We start from the raw sequence: 17,922 nt of genomic DNA, 5'->3' as shown, positions 1-17,922 counted from the left end.
CAGTATATATATTTTTTTATTCCAACTACCTTGTCTTTGCCGCAAAAAATCCTATACATGTATCCTAGCTACATACCCCTTCTTCCCTCTTCAGGACAGTCTCGTAGAATTATCTGAGATGCTGTGTCTTGGGCTTAAGTCCTCAGTTTTGTCTGTCAAATAAAACGTAACTCAATTTTTAGGCTGTGCTTTTTTTTTTTTTTCCCCAGCAGTATCAAGCATCTCTCCACAGCAAATGCTCTAATTTTACTTACTGATATCAGAAATTCCCTGTTTACCAGGTTTCCCCTTTTTTCATTTTGGCCTCTAGAAATCTACAATTTTCCTACAATAAATCCTTAAATTAGCCTCTTTGTGAACTGTCCTTCAGGCTTCCCAGGTGGCAAGTGGTAAAGAACCTGCCTGCCGATGCAGAAGTCGCAGGAGACATGGGTTGGATCCCTGAGTCAGGAAGATCCCCTGGAGTAGGAAATGGCAACCCACTCCAGTATTCTTGGTGGAAAATTTCATGGGCAGAGGAGCCTGATGGGCTCTAGTCCATGTGGTCACAAAGGGTCAGAGAACATGACTGAGCACACACTCTGTCGAGGGGTTCTACAGGTCCCTCCAATTGTTGGTTTTCACTTCTTTACAGCTCTGTTTAAATGCTGTTCTGCATTTCATGTAAGTAGTTTTAGAAAAAAAAATTCTTTTTGAAGGGAAGAACCATGTGGTTAATTAACTAACTAATGAATGAATGAATACCCTCCATTCTTCGGACTCTTTACAATGCCTGGCCCCTGCAGGCTCACAGTTTCAAAGCTCCAGAAGTGAGTCATTGTTATCCAAATACACATGTGAGGTAACGATTCAGAACCTTTGTTCTGGATTTGAGGTCAGAAAGCTAGAGAGTGGTGGAGTCGAGTACCTTCCCAATCCTGTCCTGACCGTTGCTAGTAGGACTTTATATCCTTCCGCTGTCATTCACACTCAGCTGAGGAAATTGAACCCCCTGGATTGACAGGCCTCCCTTCTGGTGTCAAACCCTTTCACTGGGTTGGGAGGTCCCCTGGAGAAGGAAATGGCAACCCGCTCCAGTATTCTTGCCTGGAGAATTTCTTGGACAGAGGAGCCTGGGGGCTACAATCTGTGGGGTTGCAAAGAGTGGGACATGACTAAGCTGACTAACACTTTTAAGACTTACACTGTCTATTAATAATACAACAGCTACCAACAAATTGTGGCTATTTCAATTATTTAAAATTTAAAAATTTAAAATTCAGTTCCTAAGTTGCCTACCCACTATTCATATGCTCAATAGCCAGTGTGGCTAGTGGCTACTGTGTGTACAGCACTGCTTTGGATGAGTGTTTCTCCAAGGGTGTTTGTGCTACAATTTGGCCTGTCAAGGTTTTTGTGGTGAAACAGGTTTAGTAAATGCTGCATATTATATCCTCTCTTGAATATTCACAATATACCACCGTATATTAACATTAAAGAAATTCTATAATCAAGAAATCAAATTATCTTTGTTTAAATATCAGTTCCCAAATTTATTTGGTGGTAGACCCCTATATCATGTTGCAAAGGTTTATAGAGTTTTGGAGCAGAGATTGGGAGATTCAGGTAGGATCAGACCTTCATTCATTTATACACTGCTATGATTCTCTGGGTTTCAACCAAAGTTAGGAAAGCCTAGGCACTCCCAGTGAGTACTGGATATTTCTTCACATTTTCCTCATTCAGCTGAACCAAGGAACAATCACCTTACCCAAGCGGTGCCCTCAAACATTTTGAGGTCCAGTGGGTCTCCCTGGATGGTCCCATCAAGGAGGATCAGAGAGTGGCAGCTGGCCATGGCTGCACACAGTGGGCCCCAGGGCAGAGCCTTGCCGGAGGTAAAGCTGTGGACTTCCTGGAAACTGGTAGAGACAAAATTAGCAAGCTAAGGTCTTCAACAAAATCATTTTGCACACCCTGCCCTGCAATTTTACTGAGATAAAATTTACTGATACCTCTCCTCTATGCTCAAAACCTTCACTAGCTCCCTTTCCCCCCATACCTTATATGATAAATTCTGAGTGTTTGGGTATAATGACAGGGCATCATTGACTCGACGAACGAGTTTCAGCAAACTCCAGGAGATAGTGGAGGACATGTAAGCTTGGCATGCAGCAGTTCATGGAGTGGCCAAGTGTTGGACACAACTTTGTGACCGAATAACAAGAAACAGAGCCTTTTGTCAGGTTGCCTGCAGCCAGCCCACAGGGTGGCAGTGTTGTGGGAAGGTAGAATGTGGGAAGGCTCAGAGCTGACATCTGCAAATTGCAGAGCTGTCTCTAGAAAACGACCAGGCAAGAAGTCTCCAGGCCAGTGGGGTAGCAGGGATGGAAAGGAAGCCTGCCTGCTGGCTCCATTCTTCTTCAAGTAAAAGCAGGCGTGGATGGGGAATTTCCCTGGCAGACCAGTGGTTAAGATTCCACCCTTACAACTCAGGGACCGTGGGTTCAATTTCTGGTCCTGGAACTAAGATACTACATGCTGTGCTATGCTGTGCTTAGTCGCTTAGTCGTATCCAGCACTTTGAGACCCAATGGACTATAGCCTGTCAGACTCCTCTGTCCATGGGATCGTCCAGGCAAGAATACTGGAGTGGGTTGCCGTGCCCTTCTCCAGGGGATTTTCCCCACCCAAGGATCGAACCCAGGTCTCCCACATTGCAGGAGGATTGTTTACCATCTGAGCCACCAGGGAAGCCCATGTTGTGTAGCATGGCCCCAAAATTTAATGAATAAGTACAATAAAGAAAAAAAAAGCAGGCATAGATTCAAATAGTTCTCACAAGTCGGCCCTTTGGCTTTCACCCCTATTTCTTAAAACTCCTGGCATGGATATCTAGCATCAAAAACTCATTTCCCTATTTGACAGTAGACGGTCTCTCCTCCCATCTTACAGCTGAATAAAAACTGTATCCAGGGTTTCTACTCCTCTCAAAGTCTCAGAGTACTAGGGCAAAAGGAAAGAAGGAATGGAAACTGCAAACATCCCTTTCCCCTTTCATTGCTCTGGTCCGTAGAGGTCTGCCTGTCTGGACCAAAACCTGATCTGTGCATCCAAGCACCCAGAAGCAGAGGCACATTAACAGGAGCCCAGGGACTTCACTGTCACGTAGCCCAGAAATCCTCTGCACCATCACACTGCCTGACTACTGTTCCCTTGTGCCAGGGCTGTGCCCAGGACCCTGTCACCAACCTGGAGAGTCCCTGCATGACTCCTTCAGTGACAGCAGCCGCAGCCACTGTTGGAGCCCAGGTGGTATTCCCAGAGCTCAAGAGCAGAAGTGTCTCCACTGACTGAGAAGGTGGGTCCCAGCCCTGCAGGGAAGGGAGTGCAGGGGGCATTCTCTGAGGATGGGCCTCCCTCCTGTCTCTAGCTCTGTTTGGGGATATTATTTATGTCATTGCCCTCTCCACTCCCTGTTGTTGTTGTTGAGTCACTAAGTCATGTTCGATTCTTCACAACTCCATGAACTGTGGCACACCAGTCTTCCCTGTCCTTCAATATCTCCCAGAGTTTGCTCCAACTCATGTCCATTGAGTCAGTGATGCTATCCAACCATCTCATCCTCTGTCACCTCCTTCTCCTCCTGCCTTCAATCTTTCCAAGCATCAAGGTCTTTTCCAATGAGTCGGCTCTTCATGTCAAGTGGCCAAAATATTGGAGCTTCAGCTTCGCTCCCTAGTGCCAGCTTTTAAACTTCATCTGTAAAATTTGCAGCCATACTCCCTTCAAAACCCATCTCATTTGTTATCTCCTCCAGGTGGTACTCCTTAATCTATTCATTTTCAAAATGAATTTCTACCTTTTATCCACTATGTTATTATAAAAATCAGGACTGTGTCTTTTATCAAGCAATCGTTATCATGTCTTCTTCCTTATTGTGATATCTGTGCCTTAATTCTTTTCCCAGCCATGCGGTACATTGCAGATGGGTCCATTTGCACCTTTTATCTCACTAAAGTCTGAACTCCATGAGGGGGGAGATGGAGGTCTTCCTTTCTGGATTTCCCACCTCACAAGCCACCCAGGAAGTCTATGCAGTTTTAAATTAAGCACAGTCCTGATTTCACTCTTTGCCTTTTGTTTTATTCACTCAACTCCCTAATCGTCCACCTTATTCTATTCCATTTTTCATGTGGAGTTTGAAGATCTGCTTTCCCCCTCTGATTCCGAATTTAGAACTCATTTAACTTAACAGGCTGATTAATGGGGAGCCAGTACCAGCCAATTGTTATGTATATTTTATGTGAGATTCATCCCTCAACACTGGAAGGATGGACTGGTAGCCCTACCGATCACACACTCTGTCTTCATTACAGTGCCTACCAGTTGTCAACAGTAGGGACAGTCCCCCAGAGGTCCAGTCCATCTTCTGTAAGAGTGCCAGTCTGCAAAAAAATTAGAATGGGTTTTAGCAGAAGATTTAGAGCTTTTAATTATAATTTACACAAAACCCAAGCTCCCAGGAAAACAAAGTATGTTTAGCTGTCCCAAGCCCTTTCTTTTTACATTAGATGTTCAATAAAAAATTTTTCATTATTGTTTATATTTGTAGTACGTGTTTATATTTGTAGTATTGTTTATATTTGGAGTACAGCTCTCCATTAGTTTTCCTTTTTTTTCCTTCTAAGAACATACTTTAAAGATTTTTATTTTCCATTTGTTCAATGATTCTTTTTAACATTTAATTTGCTTTTTATATTTTATTAAAGTATAGTTGGTGTAAAATATTCTACAAGTTATAGGTGTACTATATCACTATAGTGATATTCACAATTTTTAAAGGTTATACTCCATTTACACTTATTATAAAACATTGGCCAAGCTCTTACTGGCAAGCATCACATTTTAAATCAGAGACGAGCACCTGAAGGAAAGATTCAGCCAGTGACAAATGATTCCCAAAAGACCATATTGAAAATTAGGTTGAGTCTAGTCACTAATTACCAAACGCAAGTGTTTCATTTTGTGTGTTTACTGCCGTGACCACTGCTGTTGCCGAATGAGAAAGGTTCAGTGAATAGAAATCCAACAAGAACCAGCTCAGTCTGACTTCTCAGTTGGCACCTGTTGTCTTTCTAAAGCAGAGGTCAGAATGTTTTTCTGTTTGCAAGACTGTTTAGTTCCTAGTCTGCTATATAGTTCACAGCTATTTCCTAAAAATATGGGTGACATGGTGACTGTCCAGATTGATAACAGAATGTTGATAAAGGGCTTTGAGACTACAGAGAGAAGTGAAGTGCTCCTAATAAATATTAATTAATGTCCAGGAATGGGTTTGACTGTTAGATCAAGAGGAAAATGGTGGGGAGGGCTGATTTGCTGCATCAGGAGAAAGTATTTGTCAGATAATGTAGCAGAGAAAGCAAAATGGGGCTGAGTGCTATCACAGCACTTTTAATTTGCCCATTGCTTCACAGTTATTAATTACAAACCCTACTGTCTTTATGCAATAGGCCAATGGCATTTGGCCTGGTCTACACCCTGTCAGAGCAAGGAGGTGGGTGGCTACCACTGGCTCAGCTCTAACTGTCAGTAATGCATTGAGAAGTGATAGGAACGTCCTTTTCAACACTGACACCTATGTTTCTGACACTTTTTTTCTTGTAAATCTTCACCATATAAGACACTGAAGTTTTCGGTTTTCCATCAAATGATATCTTTTATCATCATAGCACATTTGCATTAGCACCATGCTTTACAGAGAAGTGTCTGCAGTGCTTTCTCTTCTTACAACTGAGTAAATAGGGTATAGACAGTCTCAGTATAAAGGTGAAATGAGCGGGCAAGGGTCCATTGGCATATAGACTGGAGAGAAAGAACCAGAATCCAGCCTGTTTGGAGGCTTCCACCAGAAGACAAATGTTAAGTGAATTCTGAAAAGCATGTGGAGAGACAACGTCTGAGCTTCTGGATTAAAGAAATAGGAAAGTTTGTTTCATTAACTAATTTGGACTTCAAGGAGAGCTAACATGCTTCGTGTAGGTTATTCCTTCAAGAACAACAACAGCAAAAGAAAAAAGCAAAACATGTACCTCCTATATTTTATAAGGACTCCAATCTGTGTGATTAGATTCCAAAGGCTCTTGAGTTGCTCCATTTCAGCAAGAGTTAGCAACTTAATTCAAACTGAAATGTTTTCCTGATGATTAGATATGTTTTAAAACATCAATATCTTGAACATGAAAACAGAGATGATACCGTAGCAAAAACAGATAAGGGACAAAGTTATTTCTTTACATGAAAATAACCCTTATACAATAAAACTAGCCATAAATGGAAAAAGCACTAAAAATTACAGTTGCTGTTCTAAAGTGAATAAGATAGAAAATAAAACTTCTTAGTATAAATACTAGTTCAGGCTTAGACTGAATTGAATAGAAAAGAGAGAGAAAACTTGTTTTAAAGAACTTGTAAGAAACCAGTGTAAAACTAGAAATATATGGGAATAAATGTACTCAGAAGCCCAGTGGTGAATATCTTCTAAATTGAAATAACACTAGGTGGAAATTCAATTAATTGTGGAGGGTTTTATTCTAACATCATGGTGATAGAGTTTTATAATATGAAAGCTAGAAAGAAACAGAGAATTGTACTTCAGCTATCTTATCTTAAAAAGTCACACAGAAACTTGGTGTCAAATTCATGATTAGATTTCCCATTTTGCTGATTCCCAATCATGAGTGTTTGCATTATAAGATGCCATCACAACACATGGAGTCTGGCCAAATCTGCTGTCGAGCATCCTTAAGACAGTCTAGCAAAGGAGCACAAGGATGTGGAAAAGCTTTCTACAGGAAGGAAAGGGAACACCTCTGGAAAAATTAGTTTTAGAAACAGATATGTAATGAACACATTTTGTAAATCTCCCTCCTATATTCTACACCCTGGTGAGGCTGCTGGGTCAGTAACAGGAATTGTTGTCAAGAGTTGTTCTCTGGCCCTGAATCTAAAAGGTAGCTACTGTTAAGTTAACCTTACAGGTTTCTTTGTCAAAGGAAACTAGAAAAGAATAGAACTGAAATGATGTAAGAGCTTTGCCACTTGTACCTGGGGACCAGGACTTGTCAGGTCTGCTCATGGTGTCTCTCCAGCTTGGCCTTTGCTCTCTGTTCCTCTTTGTCTAGGACAAGGAGCCATCTTCTCAGAGCACGTGAAGCCCTGAGCACCTGGGCTCATCGGTTCCAGCTGCATCCTGACCTCGTAGCCACGTTCTTACCACCCAGAGTCTGGCTCCCCGCCTGTGGCAGCCCTGGTATCTGTGTGCTGCTGGGCTGCTCACAGCTGAGCCTGGGGCCCATTCTGCCTGACAGCCAAAGCCACAGCTCAGAGGTGACTCCCACCTAAAGCAGGTAACCACACCCCAGTGCTTGGCTTATACTTATTTAGCATGCATTTCACTGTGTTTTCATCATCTATGTTTCCCTGTTTCCTTCTTCCTCATCTAGCTTGTGAGCGTCTCAAGAGCTTGCAATATCTCACTAATGGGGCTCTCTGCCAACGTCAGTTATCTAAAAAGCAGCAAAACCTTCATCATTTATTCTCATGAAGACAAAGTGAAGACATGGAGGGACCAGACCAGACTTCTGCATTAGAGCTGGTAAACTGGGTGCCCGGGTGAGGTGACTGATACTGCAGCCCTGCCTGGTCCCCCACAGAAGCCACAAGGAGGGGTCCTGGGACCTGTCCCAGAACAGCTGTCCCCTCCTCCAAACATACTTCCCTTCTGCCACCTTTCCAGGCCCTAAGCACAGACAATCTGCCGCAGTCCTGAGGCTCGACATCCTGGGAAGCAAAGGGAAAAAGAAGGACCAGAGTGTGTAAACACAGGTCACAGCCCCTGCTTTCCAGTTCCTGAAAATAAGCAGCGGAGGAGAAATGAATATGCCCCCTTAAGCTCTGGACAAAGCACCGAGGGAACAGAAATGTTCCTCATATTATTTTTTGCCTGAAAAAAGCCAGTCACTCATAAAAGTGATTACAGTAAGAGATTGTTTTGAAACCCGAAACAGGCACGAAAATATTAAATTTGACAGGAAAGAAATGCTGATATGACGGCTAAATCACTTCCTCAAGACTCGGGAGAGCAGGCTTCCAGAACATGCTCTCACACCAGCTCTGTGTGTGACCCTCGTGGCCTCCGTGTTCCCATCTGTCCCAGGAGGGTGCTGGGCTAGACAGTCTCTGAGGCCCTTCCTGACTTGGCTGTGTCCCAGTATCATTAACCTCCAACATGGGGAGTTGAGCTCATACTTTGTCAAAGCATACAAGGTTGATTTGCCCACACATATTGATCCGCTGTGGGGAGATGCAGAAGATTCTCTTTTTCTTCAGCCTCCTCTGTGCGTACACGATGCCTGTGGTCAGGGCAGCTGGCAGCACAGGAGGGACCGCCACGGTGAGGAGGAGCAGGGCCATGGCCATGGTGTCTTGTGGAGAGGCCTGGGGAGGGAGGGACACACAGGTTAGCCTGGCAGAAAGCACGTGCTCCCTTCCGCTCCATCTCCTGTCGCACCAGTGCAGTTCTGGAAGCTCAGAATAGTCGTCATGAGCCAGCTGTCTTGGTTGGACTGAGTATTCTCCAGGTTGAGTCTGAGAAATCAACAAATTGTCACCCTCTGCAGAGGAAATGACACCCTGGGCCCCCAGACCACACCCTACTGTCCTTCCTGACCCAGCTTCTCTCCGCTCAGCCTTCTGTCCATCCAGAGGGCCATCCCTTCTTTGCCCATCAGGCATTTGCACACCCTCTGGACTCCTGGTCACTGGGACTAGACTTGAGTTGTAATAGTTCACACATGGCCTGACTGTTGCTTTCTCAACGGTTCTACAAACTCCTCCAGCACAGCAGCTGTGCCTCCTTCATCTTTGAAGTCATCTTGGAATTCATCTTACTCGTCACCAGATGCGGAGACTAGCGCCTTCTGACACAGCGAAGGTGCTCAACACATATGGGGAGTGCCTGGAAACCTGATGAAAACTAGGACCAGGATTCTGCGAAGATCTCAGCATATATTCACTGCTGTGGGTAAGCCAATAAAACTAGCTTGTTCTCACTGGATACACACCCTGAAACACTATATACACACACTGTTTATTTACTCCTCACAACCACCTTGCAATGTAAATACTGTTATTTCCTCCATTTAACACAAGAGGAAACTGAGACTTTAAAAAGTAAACAACTTTCCCCAGGCTACATGCTGCTCAAGTGGTGAGGATGTAATCCCTAGTCTATTCATCTAGAGGGAGGGCACAAATGTGTGTCATATTACCAAGCCAAGTCCCACAGAATCAGGATTCCAGGCAAGCCACCAAGGATCACAGGACTAATAAAGGCAGGGCCGAGATCAAATCATAGGCTGCATAACTTTCCCCTGCTCTGTTAACTAATGGCTTTCCCTCTACAACCTTGCCTAGGTTTTCATGAAATTACCTTGGTTTTAGCCATAAAGTTCTCTTTTCAGTATTGGAAACATAGATTCAAGTTTAGTAACAATGGCTACTTGGCACATCTTTGGCCAATTCTAGTTTATCATGAAATCCATCATTTCCTGATTTTCCCAGCCCCAGCCACAGAGGAGCTTTACCCCTGAAGACTCAGCCCTGCCTCATGCTGAGCCAGTGCAGACAGAAGCAGCCAAAAGGTCTGCAGGTCCAGACCTACAGGAAGAAGGGGTGTGCAGTGAGAATGCTGCTTTGGTATGTATTGGACATTGAGTCTTGCCCAAGAAACTATCGTGTGCTATCCCCACCAAGGCTTCCTGGCCCATAGGAGAGGGCTTTTGCCTGTTTTCCTGCTCAATGCTCATGTTTCCCAGATGAAACTGACACACTGCCTCAAATTCCAGCCCCACTGGTTTTGACTTTCTGCTTCCATTCTTTCCAGACTCTATTCCACTGGTGCCCATGTGCCCTAACCTCCTCTAACCTCCTTCCCCCTAGAAATGCTCTCTGAGAGTTTATTTAAGATTGCAATGACTATGCAGAGCTCAGGTTTGAATGTGAACATTGCCTAAAAATTCTCATGACTGCCTTTGCCTCTCCCCCACACTCAACACACACACTTTTCTATGTTATCACCAATGCCATCAGTTTGGGCATTTTAGAGTCCACTCACTCCCAGTTTCATACCTGTGTTTGGATCCTTTTATTCACAATGTTTTAATTCTCCCCTATAAGCCCACACTGCTAAGATCCCAGCCTGTTTTATAGAAGAGACTGCAAAATTCATAACAGAATCAGATTCTCAGGACCAGAAAGGACCTCATGGGTTATTTGTTACAATTCTTTCCTGTACAGCCATCACAACTATTCAGGGAGACATCCAAACAAAACCAGACATCATGAAGCTTATAAAGGGAAGAGGGGGTCCATATAGTACACAACTCCGTAAAACCAGACATTCAATTTCATCTCAGAACCTAACAAGAACACAGGGCAACTCATTGACTGCATGGTGTGTTGAGTATTCCCTTGACAATGTACACACTCGAATACAGCAACACTTCCAAACAGTCCAAACGTCTAGGCATGGCATTCAATATCCCCTTTAATCTGATCTAATCCTACCTTATTAGATTTATCTCATAACTGCTTGCTAGTTCCAGAATTCCTTTGTGTTTTTCTTCCTTTGCATTTTTGTCATTCAAATGTGTGTATCCTTACTGCTTTCTAATCTTAAGACCAAATCTTCCCCATCCTATAATGTTTGGGAAGCATGTTTTTCCTCTGAGGGAACATGTATTCCTCCGGACTTGGATATCACAAATGCCACACACGCAGTAACCTTTCACTCCCATCCAGGTGGTGAAAGGAGCTGTGAACTTCACAACTTTTAATAGCTACACCTTCCAATACCATTTCCACTAATCACATGTGGCTATTTTAATTTTTAAAAATTGAAAATTTATTTCCTTTATTACACCAACGCATTTCAAGTGCTCAGTGAACACATAGTTAATGCCTAGCAAGTTGACCAGTGTAGAGCTACAGAATATTTTCATCATTCTAGAAAGCTCTATTGGATGACATTGATTCTAACCCTATAGCTAGGTTAACTTCCTCGAGAAAGTTATCCTATTAAAAAGCCCTACCCCCAAGTACTTACTCCATGGTACTTATATACACCAAGGGCATAGAAAAAACCCATGATTCCAAGGAAGGCCAGGGACACTATGAACTTGAAGGCGTCATTGTACAGTTTGAAGTTCAGAGGCCGGGGGTAGAGGATGGATCTCACCAAGTCCCCTTTGGCTGTATTGTAACCTACACAAAGATAATCACAAGTGGTGAAAGGTCTTTTAATACATTTTTCCCTAAAATCAAAATGAAAAAAATGGTTTGCACTGAATTAAGAATTGGTCAATAGACTCATTTGAAAATGGAATTAAAACAGTATTGTTGTGACCTAACAGTTTTACATTTACTATTCTTCCAAGTTGCCAGGAATAATAAATGGTATTCACTTCGCTTGTCTCAATTTCTCTTGCGCTGGAGGGCATTGCTTCAATGGCTCAAACAGTGTAACCCCCACTTCACATATGGGGCTAAGGAAACAGACCAAGGAGCTGATGAAGGCAGTGACCAGAGAACAAGAGATGCTGAGAAGGCGTACAGAAACATGTGTGTTGAAAGTAACGGAAAATTAAGAGAAAAGTAAAGCACAAGGCAAGGAATTTTATACGCCTCTGGTCATGTTGTTCTTAAATTCAAAAACCTTCCAGGACACACACATTTTAGAATAAAGATCAAATTTGTAGGCATGGCATTTGAGGTCTCCCGCCTTATCCCTAGTCCCTGCTTCCTGGTCCCAGAAGACCTTCGTGCATCCCTTCTCTTATGTTTCTTGGACACAAATTAGCCTATTTCCCCAGCTCTCTGCTGTGATTGGCTAAATCCTTCCCATGGTATCAGGTTTGGCTCAAAATACCATCTCTTCAAATAAGTATTTCCAGAATTCTACTCCCATATTTCATAATCAAAGTAATTTCTCCCTCTGTCTGTAATTTAGAGCTGGTATTTGCTAGTTTTAAGAAAGGATAAAAACCAACTTGGTTGTATGACATCCCTCTATGCACTGTGTTTTGTTAGCTATAAATGCATTTGTCTCTTGTATCAGATCATAATCTTCTTTGCGGGCAAAGAGTGTCTCACGTTTGCTTTTCTTTAGCCCTCTATGAATAGCACTTAGTAGATACTCATTCACTTCTAAAGTACTGGCAAAAAAATTGGCTACTATATATTCCAGACATGAATCAATATTGTAAGTATAAAGCATGCTTTAATCCCACTTCTTGATGAACATCTGCTCTCCTGAAATATGACTTTGTAGACTTTGAAGGAAAACAGCCAAATTTTCTCTAACCTGTTGCTTTAGCGTTTTACAAGCTCAGATCAGCAGTTTCCATGATCTCCACCCATGAGCTTTTTCTTAGGCAGCAGCTTGAAGGATATTCTCATGCCCACTGACTACTTTGAGCATAAAAATCCCTCAAACCTTGATATTTTTGATTAAAAAACTAGGTAGAACAGTTGAATCATGGACTAAGCTAAAGCATAGAGATATCAAATGCAAGATATATTTTGGGTCTATAAATATACGAGGTGGCAGAAACACAGGTCATGAGTAAATACAGAGAGCTGAGACCAGATCATGGAAGGTATTGATCATGTAATGTTATGTGAAAGAGTGGGACTAATATGGGTAGTCTTGAAACATTCTTGAGCATGGTATTTATGAATTGCTCCAAACTATGTTTTTGAAGTGAGACTTGGTGACAAATTGAGGAATAGGTTAGAGAAAAATTAAGCAAAGCATAAAAAAAACAATATTTAAGGTGAAAGTTAAAGTGATACTTTCAAATAAATATTTCTTCTGTAATAATTTAGACACGATGTGATAGCTTCAGTTCAGAGGGAGACAGGATGCAGGAGGTATTTGCAGAATCTGTAGGATGTGGTGCCTTATTTGGTAGGAGAGAAAATGAGGAGTAAAGACAATATGAAGAAACTTGCTAGATTGGTGATGATGTCTACAGAAAGAGGCACTAGAGGAGGATGAGCCCCCTTGTAGATGCCTTGAATTTGAAGCATCTTTGGACCTGCTGAAGGCGTCCAGTAAAAACCTTGAGATAACAGCCTGTCATATGATTCTTTGAAAAGAAAAATTTCTTAAGTGATCATGGTTGAAACAATTTATTTCACTCAGAGGAAGTACAGAGTGAAAAGAGAAGTCGTCTATGGACACAGAGTAAAACCAAGAACACAGTTTTGCCTTTGAGGAAGTGTGCTTCATCCCCGTATGTACTTTATCACAAGCAACAGTATTCACAATGAACAGTTCAGTTGGAAATAGCAGCAACAAAGGCAATGGCACCCCACTCCAGTGCTCTTGCCTGGAGAATCCCATGGACCGGGGAGCCTGGTGGGCTGCAGTCCATGGGGTCGCTGGGAGTCGGGCACGACTGAGCGACTTCGCTTTCACTTTTCACTTTCATGTACTGAAGAAGGAAATGGCAACCCACTCCAGTGTTCTTGCCTGGAGAATCCCAGGGACGGGGGAGCCTGGTGGGCTGCCATCTATGGGATCGCACAGAGTCGGACACGACTGAGGCGACTTAGCAGCATTGGAAACCAGAATGTGACAAACTCCATGATTGTAAAGAAGATTTCCCTAATCCAGCTCCCCCGCCTCTAATCATGGACCATGTTTACAAAAATGGAATCTACTGACCTGTTTGCAAAACGACTGCTCTTACTGGCCCCTGCCCAGAGGTCTTGACCTGAATAACTTCTGTTCCACAGAAAAGGACATGTTTCCGATAATCTTCCAAGCTGTGGGATTTCCAGGCTGTGGTGTTCTCCGCATGGGGCAATGGTGTCTTTATAACAGGTATACTTTCTCCTAAAGAAGATGGTATTTTGTTGATTTTGCGTGAACTTGGGTAGTAATTTAGAGCTGGTATTCACCAGTTTCAAGAAAGGATAGAAACCACAGTTAATCTGTTTGTTCAGTCAGATGACTATTCTTAAGGATGTTAGTGATGCAAGCAGTGGTATACTTGATTATATTTCAAATATTTGTTTAATATTTGGCTATCTTTCCATACATGGCCAGTATGGTTTACTGTTTTTATTTAAAAGCATCCCGTTTTAGAGAAAGGAGTTGCCACTTATTCTGGGCATAAAGAAGCTACAAAGCACGTGTATAGTTATTGTACTTGCCTCTTATTCACTTGTTTATCTATCCATTCATCCATTGATTTGGCAAATATGTCTAAGTACTTATTCCATACCAGGCATTGCTCTAGATGCTGACCACATAATCATGGATGAGACAGAAATTCTGACCTCCTAAAGCTCAGGAAGCCAGACCCGTAAATATCGGTAAATAATTCATTAAAACACAGTGTGGTAAATATTTTGATAGCAGAACCAGGTGATCTGAAGATCCAACCCAAAAGGAAAATCAGGAAAGATTTTGCGTGCAAGTAATAGGTGACAGTTGAAAGGCAGTAAGCTCCGTTAGCTTCAGGAGGAGGGGAGAGTGTGCTTAGGAGATCTAAGAGAAAGGGCATGGTGTGCTCTGGGTATCAATGGCAGTTGAGGGTGTTTGGATGTCGAGTTTGGGGTAGAGAAAAGCAGCCCTGGAAGTACAGAGATGGGTGAGAAATGATGCCTGCCGGAAATCTGTACAATATTCTCAGCACTCTTCATGCTGGGGTGGAAGGAGAGGGAAACAGATGAAGACTGTCAAAAGGTACCAACTTCTCAATAAGATAAATAAATAGTAGGGATGTAATGTAAACATGATAAATATGACTAACACTGAATATGACCAGTACTGTCACATGCTATATATGAAATTTGTTGTGAGAATAAATCCTAAGGGTTCTCATCATAAGAAATTTTTTTATTTCTTTAATTTTTTATTTATTTATTTTTTGTGAGATGATGGATGTCCACTGAACTTGTAATCATTTCATGATGTAAGCCAAGTCACGCTATACACCTTACATTTATACAGTGTTGTATGTTACTTACATCTCAAATCTCAAAGGAAAAAAAAATATTCTTCATGATCTTTTTTGGATCTTGCAGTGAAAGAGAAATTAATGTAACAAGATAGGACCTCTGTTTCCTCTTCCCCTTTCTGGATGACCTCAGCTGTACTTCCATTAATTAGCGTGTCTAGAAGGATATACCAGTAATGCCTAGCTCCATCTTTCCTCTCTCCTGGGCCCTTGTTTGGTGCATCTCAGTTGTTGGCTGTTCATCCCAACCTGGATATTCTACGAGCCTCTGGAACTCACCGTTTCTAAAATCTGTATCAGTATCTTTAGCCCTAAATCTCCTCTTTAACTTCCTGTTTCTCTTATAGTCTTACCTTGTTGCTGAGTCACAGATTTACAGTCTCAGAACCATTTTGATTCCTCCTCTTTCCACAGTCTGCCTTTTCACAGAACGATTTTCCAAGTCCTAACACACCTTCCTCTGAGTGTCATTCTTGGACTCTTGCATCTGGGTTCCAGTGGCTTAAATGGCAATCATTGTCTGGTTCTTGGTAATTGCATTAACAATGGATTAGCTGTGATTTGTTTAGTTCTCTGAAGTGCAAGCATGTCCTCTGGGTAATTTGAGGTCACAATGGAACTAATCAATCTTTTTTATAAATAAACATCTCAGCTGTGAAGTCCTGAATTAGGAAAATCCCCAGTACTTCCTTATGTGTTTTGTCTTTAGTCTCGCGCCTACTACCATATTCACAAAGCTTCTGACACCAGAGGTGTAGGGTTTTTTTCCTCCACAACATGCAATTCTGTGACATCAGCTGATTGTCCTATAATTTAACTCAATTAAATTCAATTTTGATACCATCTATCTGGAGATAGTGTCACATTCCACAGGTTAAGGGCTCGGTCCTATAAGACTGTCCCCACCCCATTCAGATGTCAGTTGCAAATCCAGTTTGTCATCTGTGCTTCTCAAACATGACCCATAAATCTGAGGTTCCCATGATCCCTTCCTTGGATTCAGTTAATTTTATAAAGTGGCTCACAGAATTCAGGGAAATACTTACTTACATTTAGCTGTTTATTAAAGAGTATTATAAAGGATACAGATGGACAACCAGGTGAAGGGATACCTGGGGAACGGTCTGGGAAAGTTCTGAATACAGGAACTTCTGTCCCCCTGGAGTTGGGGTGCATCATATTCCTGGTATGTGGGTGTGCTCATTCACCTGGAAGCTCTTTGAACCCCATACTATTAGGATTTTATGGAAGCTTCCTCATGTAGATGTGATTAATTATCAACTCCATTTGCAGCCTTTCTTCCCTCTATAGAGAATGGGGGTTGAGGTTGAAAATTCCAAGTTTCTAATCATGGTTTGGTCTTTCTGGGGACCAGCCCCCATCCAGGAGCCATCCAGGTATATACCAACAGCAGCCTCATTAGAGCAAGAGATGCTCCTAGTGCTTTTATCAAGTAGGAATTTACAAGTGTTTCAAGAGCCCTGTGCCAGGAACTGGGTCAGAGACTAATATATCTATTTTCTCTTATCTCCCATTCTCCTAACTGTTCCTCCCTCCAGTCCCCCTTTCAGTCTTCCCAAACCATTTCCAGATGAATCCTAACAGAGGCCCCTTTATTATCTCATTCTTTTCTCAAAAATCCTTCAACCTTTTCAACTGCCGTTACTCATAATCCTCAAACTCTCCTGCTAGGTTGTCAGAGCCACCACCATCTGAGCACCCATGGCTGTTACTACCCTACACAGACTTCAGCTAAACTAGGCCAGGGATGTATTCTATTACTGATTCCCATTCTTTGCCAGTATTCTTCCTCGACTTTCCCTAATGGTTGTACAACCAGATATTTCAGATACAAAGAAAATCAGCTGGGAGTTCAAAAGAATAAGCTTCAGAGACAAAATAAAAATGCCAATAACACTTCTGGGCTCATAGATTTAAAAGCACTAGAATCAGTTGAAACTGTCATCAGATTTTTGCTATTCAATTAGCAAGATAATGTTATATTTCCTACTTGGAAATACAGTTGTACTGATTATAGTTATACAAGTTTAGGTTCTTTCTCGTGATCTAGGTAATATCAGAGGACAAGGACTTTGACATTTAAAATTTTTATATTCAGCATTTTCCCAGGGATCCCAGGAAAGTATGGATTCTCCAAACAAAAGTTTGGATATCTATGTAGGCTGGAGAGGGTTTCAGAAGGAAAGACACTCACAGCCAACTGTTTACTTGGCTTCTGAGACCCGAAGATGCAGGCTGCTGTGAAGCTGAAACTCCCTCCTTTGTCCACAATGAGCCAGATGTCTCCACATGGTGACAGTGCTTTGAAAGGTCAGGTCCTTGTTTATTTACACTTCTGGGACCATCAGATTATAAGCTACTTGAGGGCAGGGACCTTTTCTCATTTCTCTTGTTGATTCTAGCACACAGTGCAGTACCAGCACATAGCAGGCATCTCTGAAACTTGATTTAATAAATGGATGAATGAGTGAATAAATGAAAGAAAGACAGGAGTGAGAGAGAAGAAAGGAAAACGGGAAGAGAGGAGAAGATCTGATCTGCCCACTGACTACAAGCTTGTCTGACAGGATATAAATATGAAATAACCTTAGGGGAATTCCTGTGTCCAGCTCAGATCACTACATGATTCTGCACATACGATTCAGATAGATCAGTAATTCTGATGAGCAGAGGAGGGCGAGGGATTGTGGCAGAGAGAAAGTCACCCCTCCCCCTCATAATTATCCCTGAGAGAACGAGGGACAGCAGCTGCAAGAGTAGGCTCTGGGGATGGAATTTCTGGGTTTAAGTATTTTATTTTCTTCATAGAACTTGCTGTTATTGGGAA

The 17,922-nt window shown here is 42.3% G+C and overlaps 1 protein-coding gene and 1 long non-coding RNA gene across 7 annotated transcripts in view; one reads left to right on the top strand and one right to left on the bottom strand.

Annotated features, from left to right (window-relative positions):
• ATP13A5 (ATPase 13A5) overlaps positions 1 to 17,922 on the bottom strand; it is a 116,970-nt gene that overhangs the window by 51,146 nt on the left and 47,902 nt on the right. For all 6 annotated transcript variants that reach the window (XM_060404606.1, XM_060404608.1, XM_060404613.1 and 3 more), the window contains exons 10-14: positions 13,775 to 13,945; positions 11,150 to 11,307; positions 8,293 to 8,481; positions 4,366 to 4,427; positions 1,751 to 1,901 (exon numbers count right to left, since the gene is read on the bottom strand). In XM_060404606.1, the coding sequence (XP_060260589.1) occupies positions 1,751 to 1,901; positions 4,366 to 4,427; positions 8,293 to 8,481; positions 11,150 to 11,307; positions 13,775 to 13,945 (731 nt within the window). The remainder of the gene's footprint in view (positions 1 to 1,750; positions 1,902 to 4,365; positions 4,428 to 8,292; positions 8,482 to 11,149; positions 11,308 to 13,774; positions 13,946 to 17,922) is intronic.
• On the top strand, positions 3,108 to 14,948 carry LOC121816694 (uncharacterized). Its single transcript, XR_006056364.2, has 4 exons — positions 3,108 to 3,340; positions 7,167 to 7,391; positions 7,488 to 9,067; positions 9,607 to 14,948. It is a non-coding gene; the product is annotated as an uncharacterized LOC121816694 (long non-coding RNA).

Source organism: Ovis aries, chromosome 1 (genome assembly GCF_016772045.2).
Source record: "Ovis aries strain OAR_USU_Benz2616 breed Rambouillet chromosome 1, ARS-UI_Ramb_v3.0, whole genome shotgun sequence".
Lineage (NCBI taxonomy): Eukaryota > Metazoa > Chordata > Mammalia > Artiodactyla > Bovidae > Ovis > Ovis aries.
Note: the sequence above shows the minus strand (reverse complement) of the source record. Positions and strands in the feature narration are given on the sequence as shown.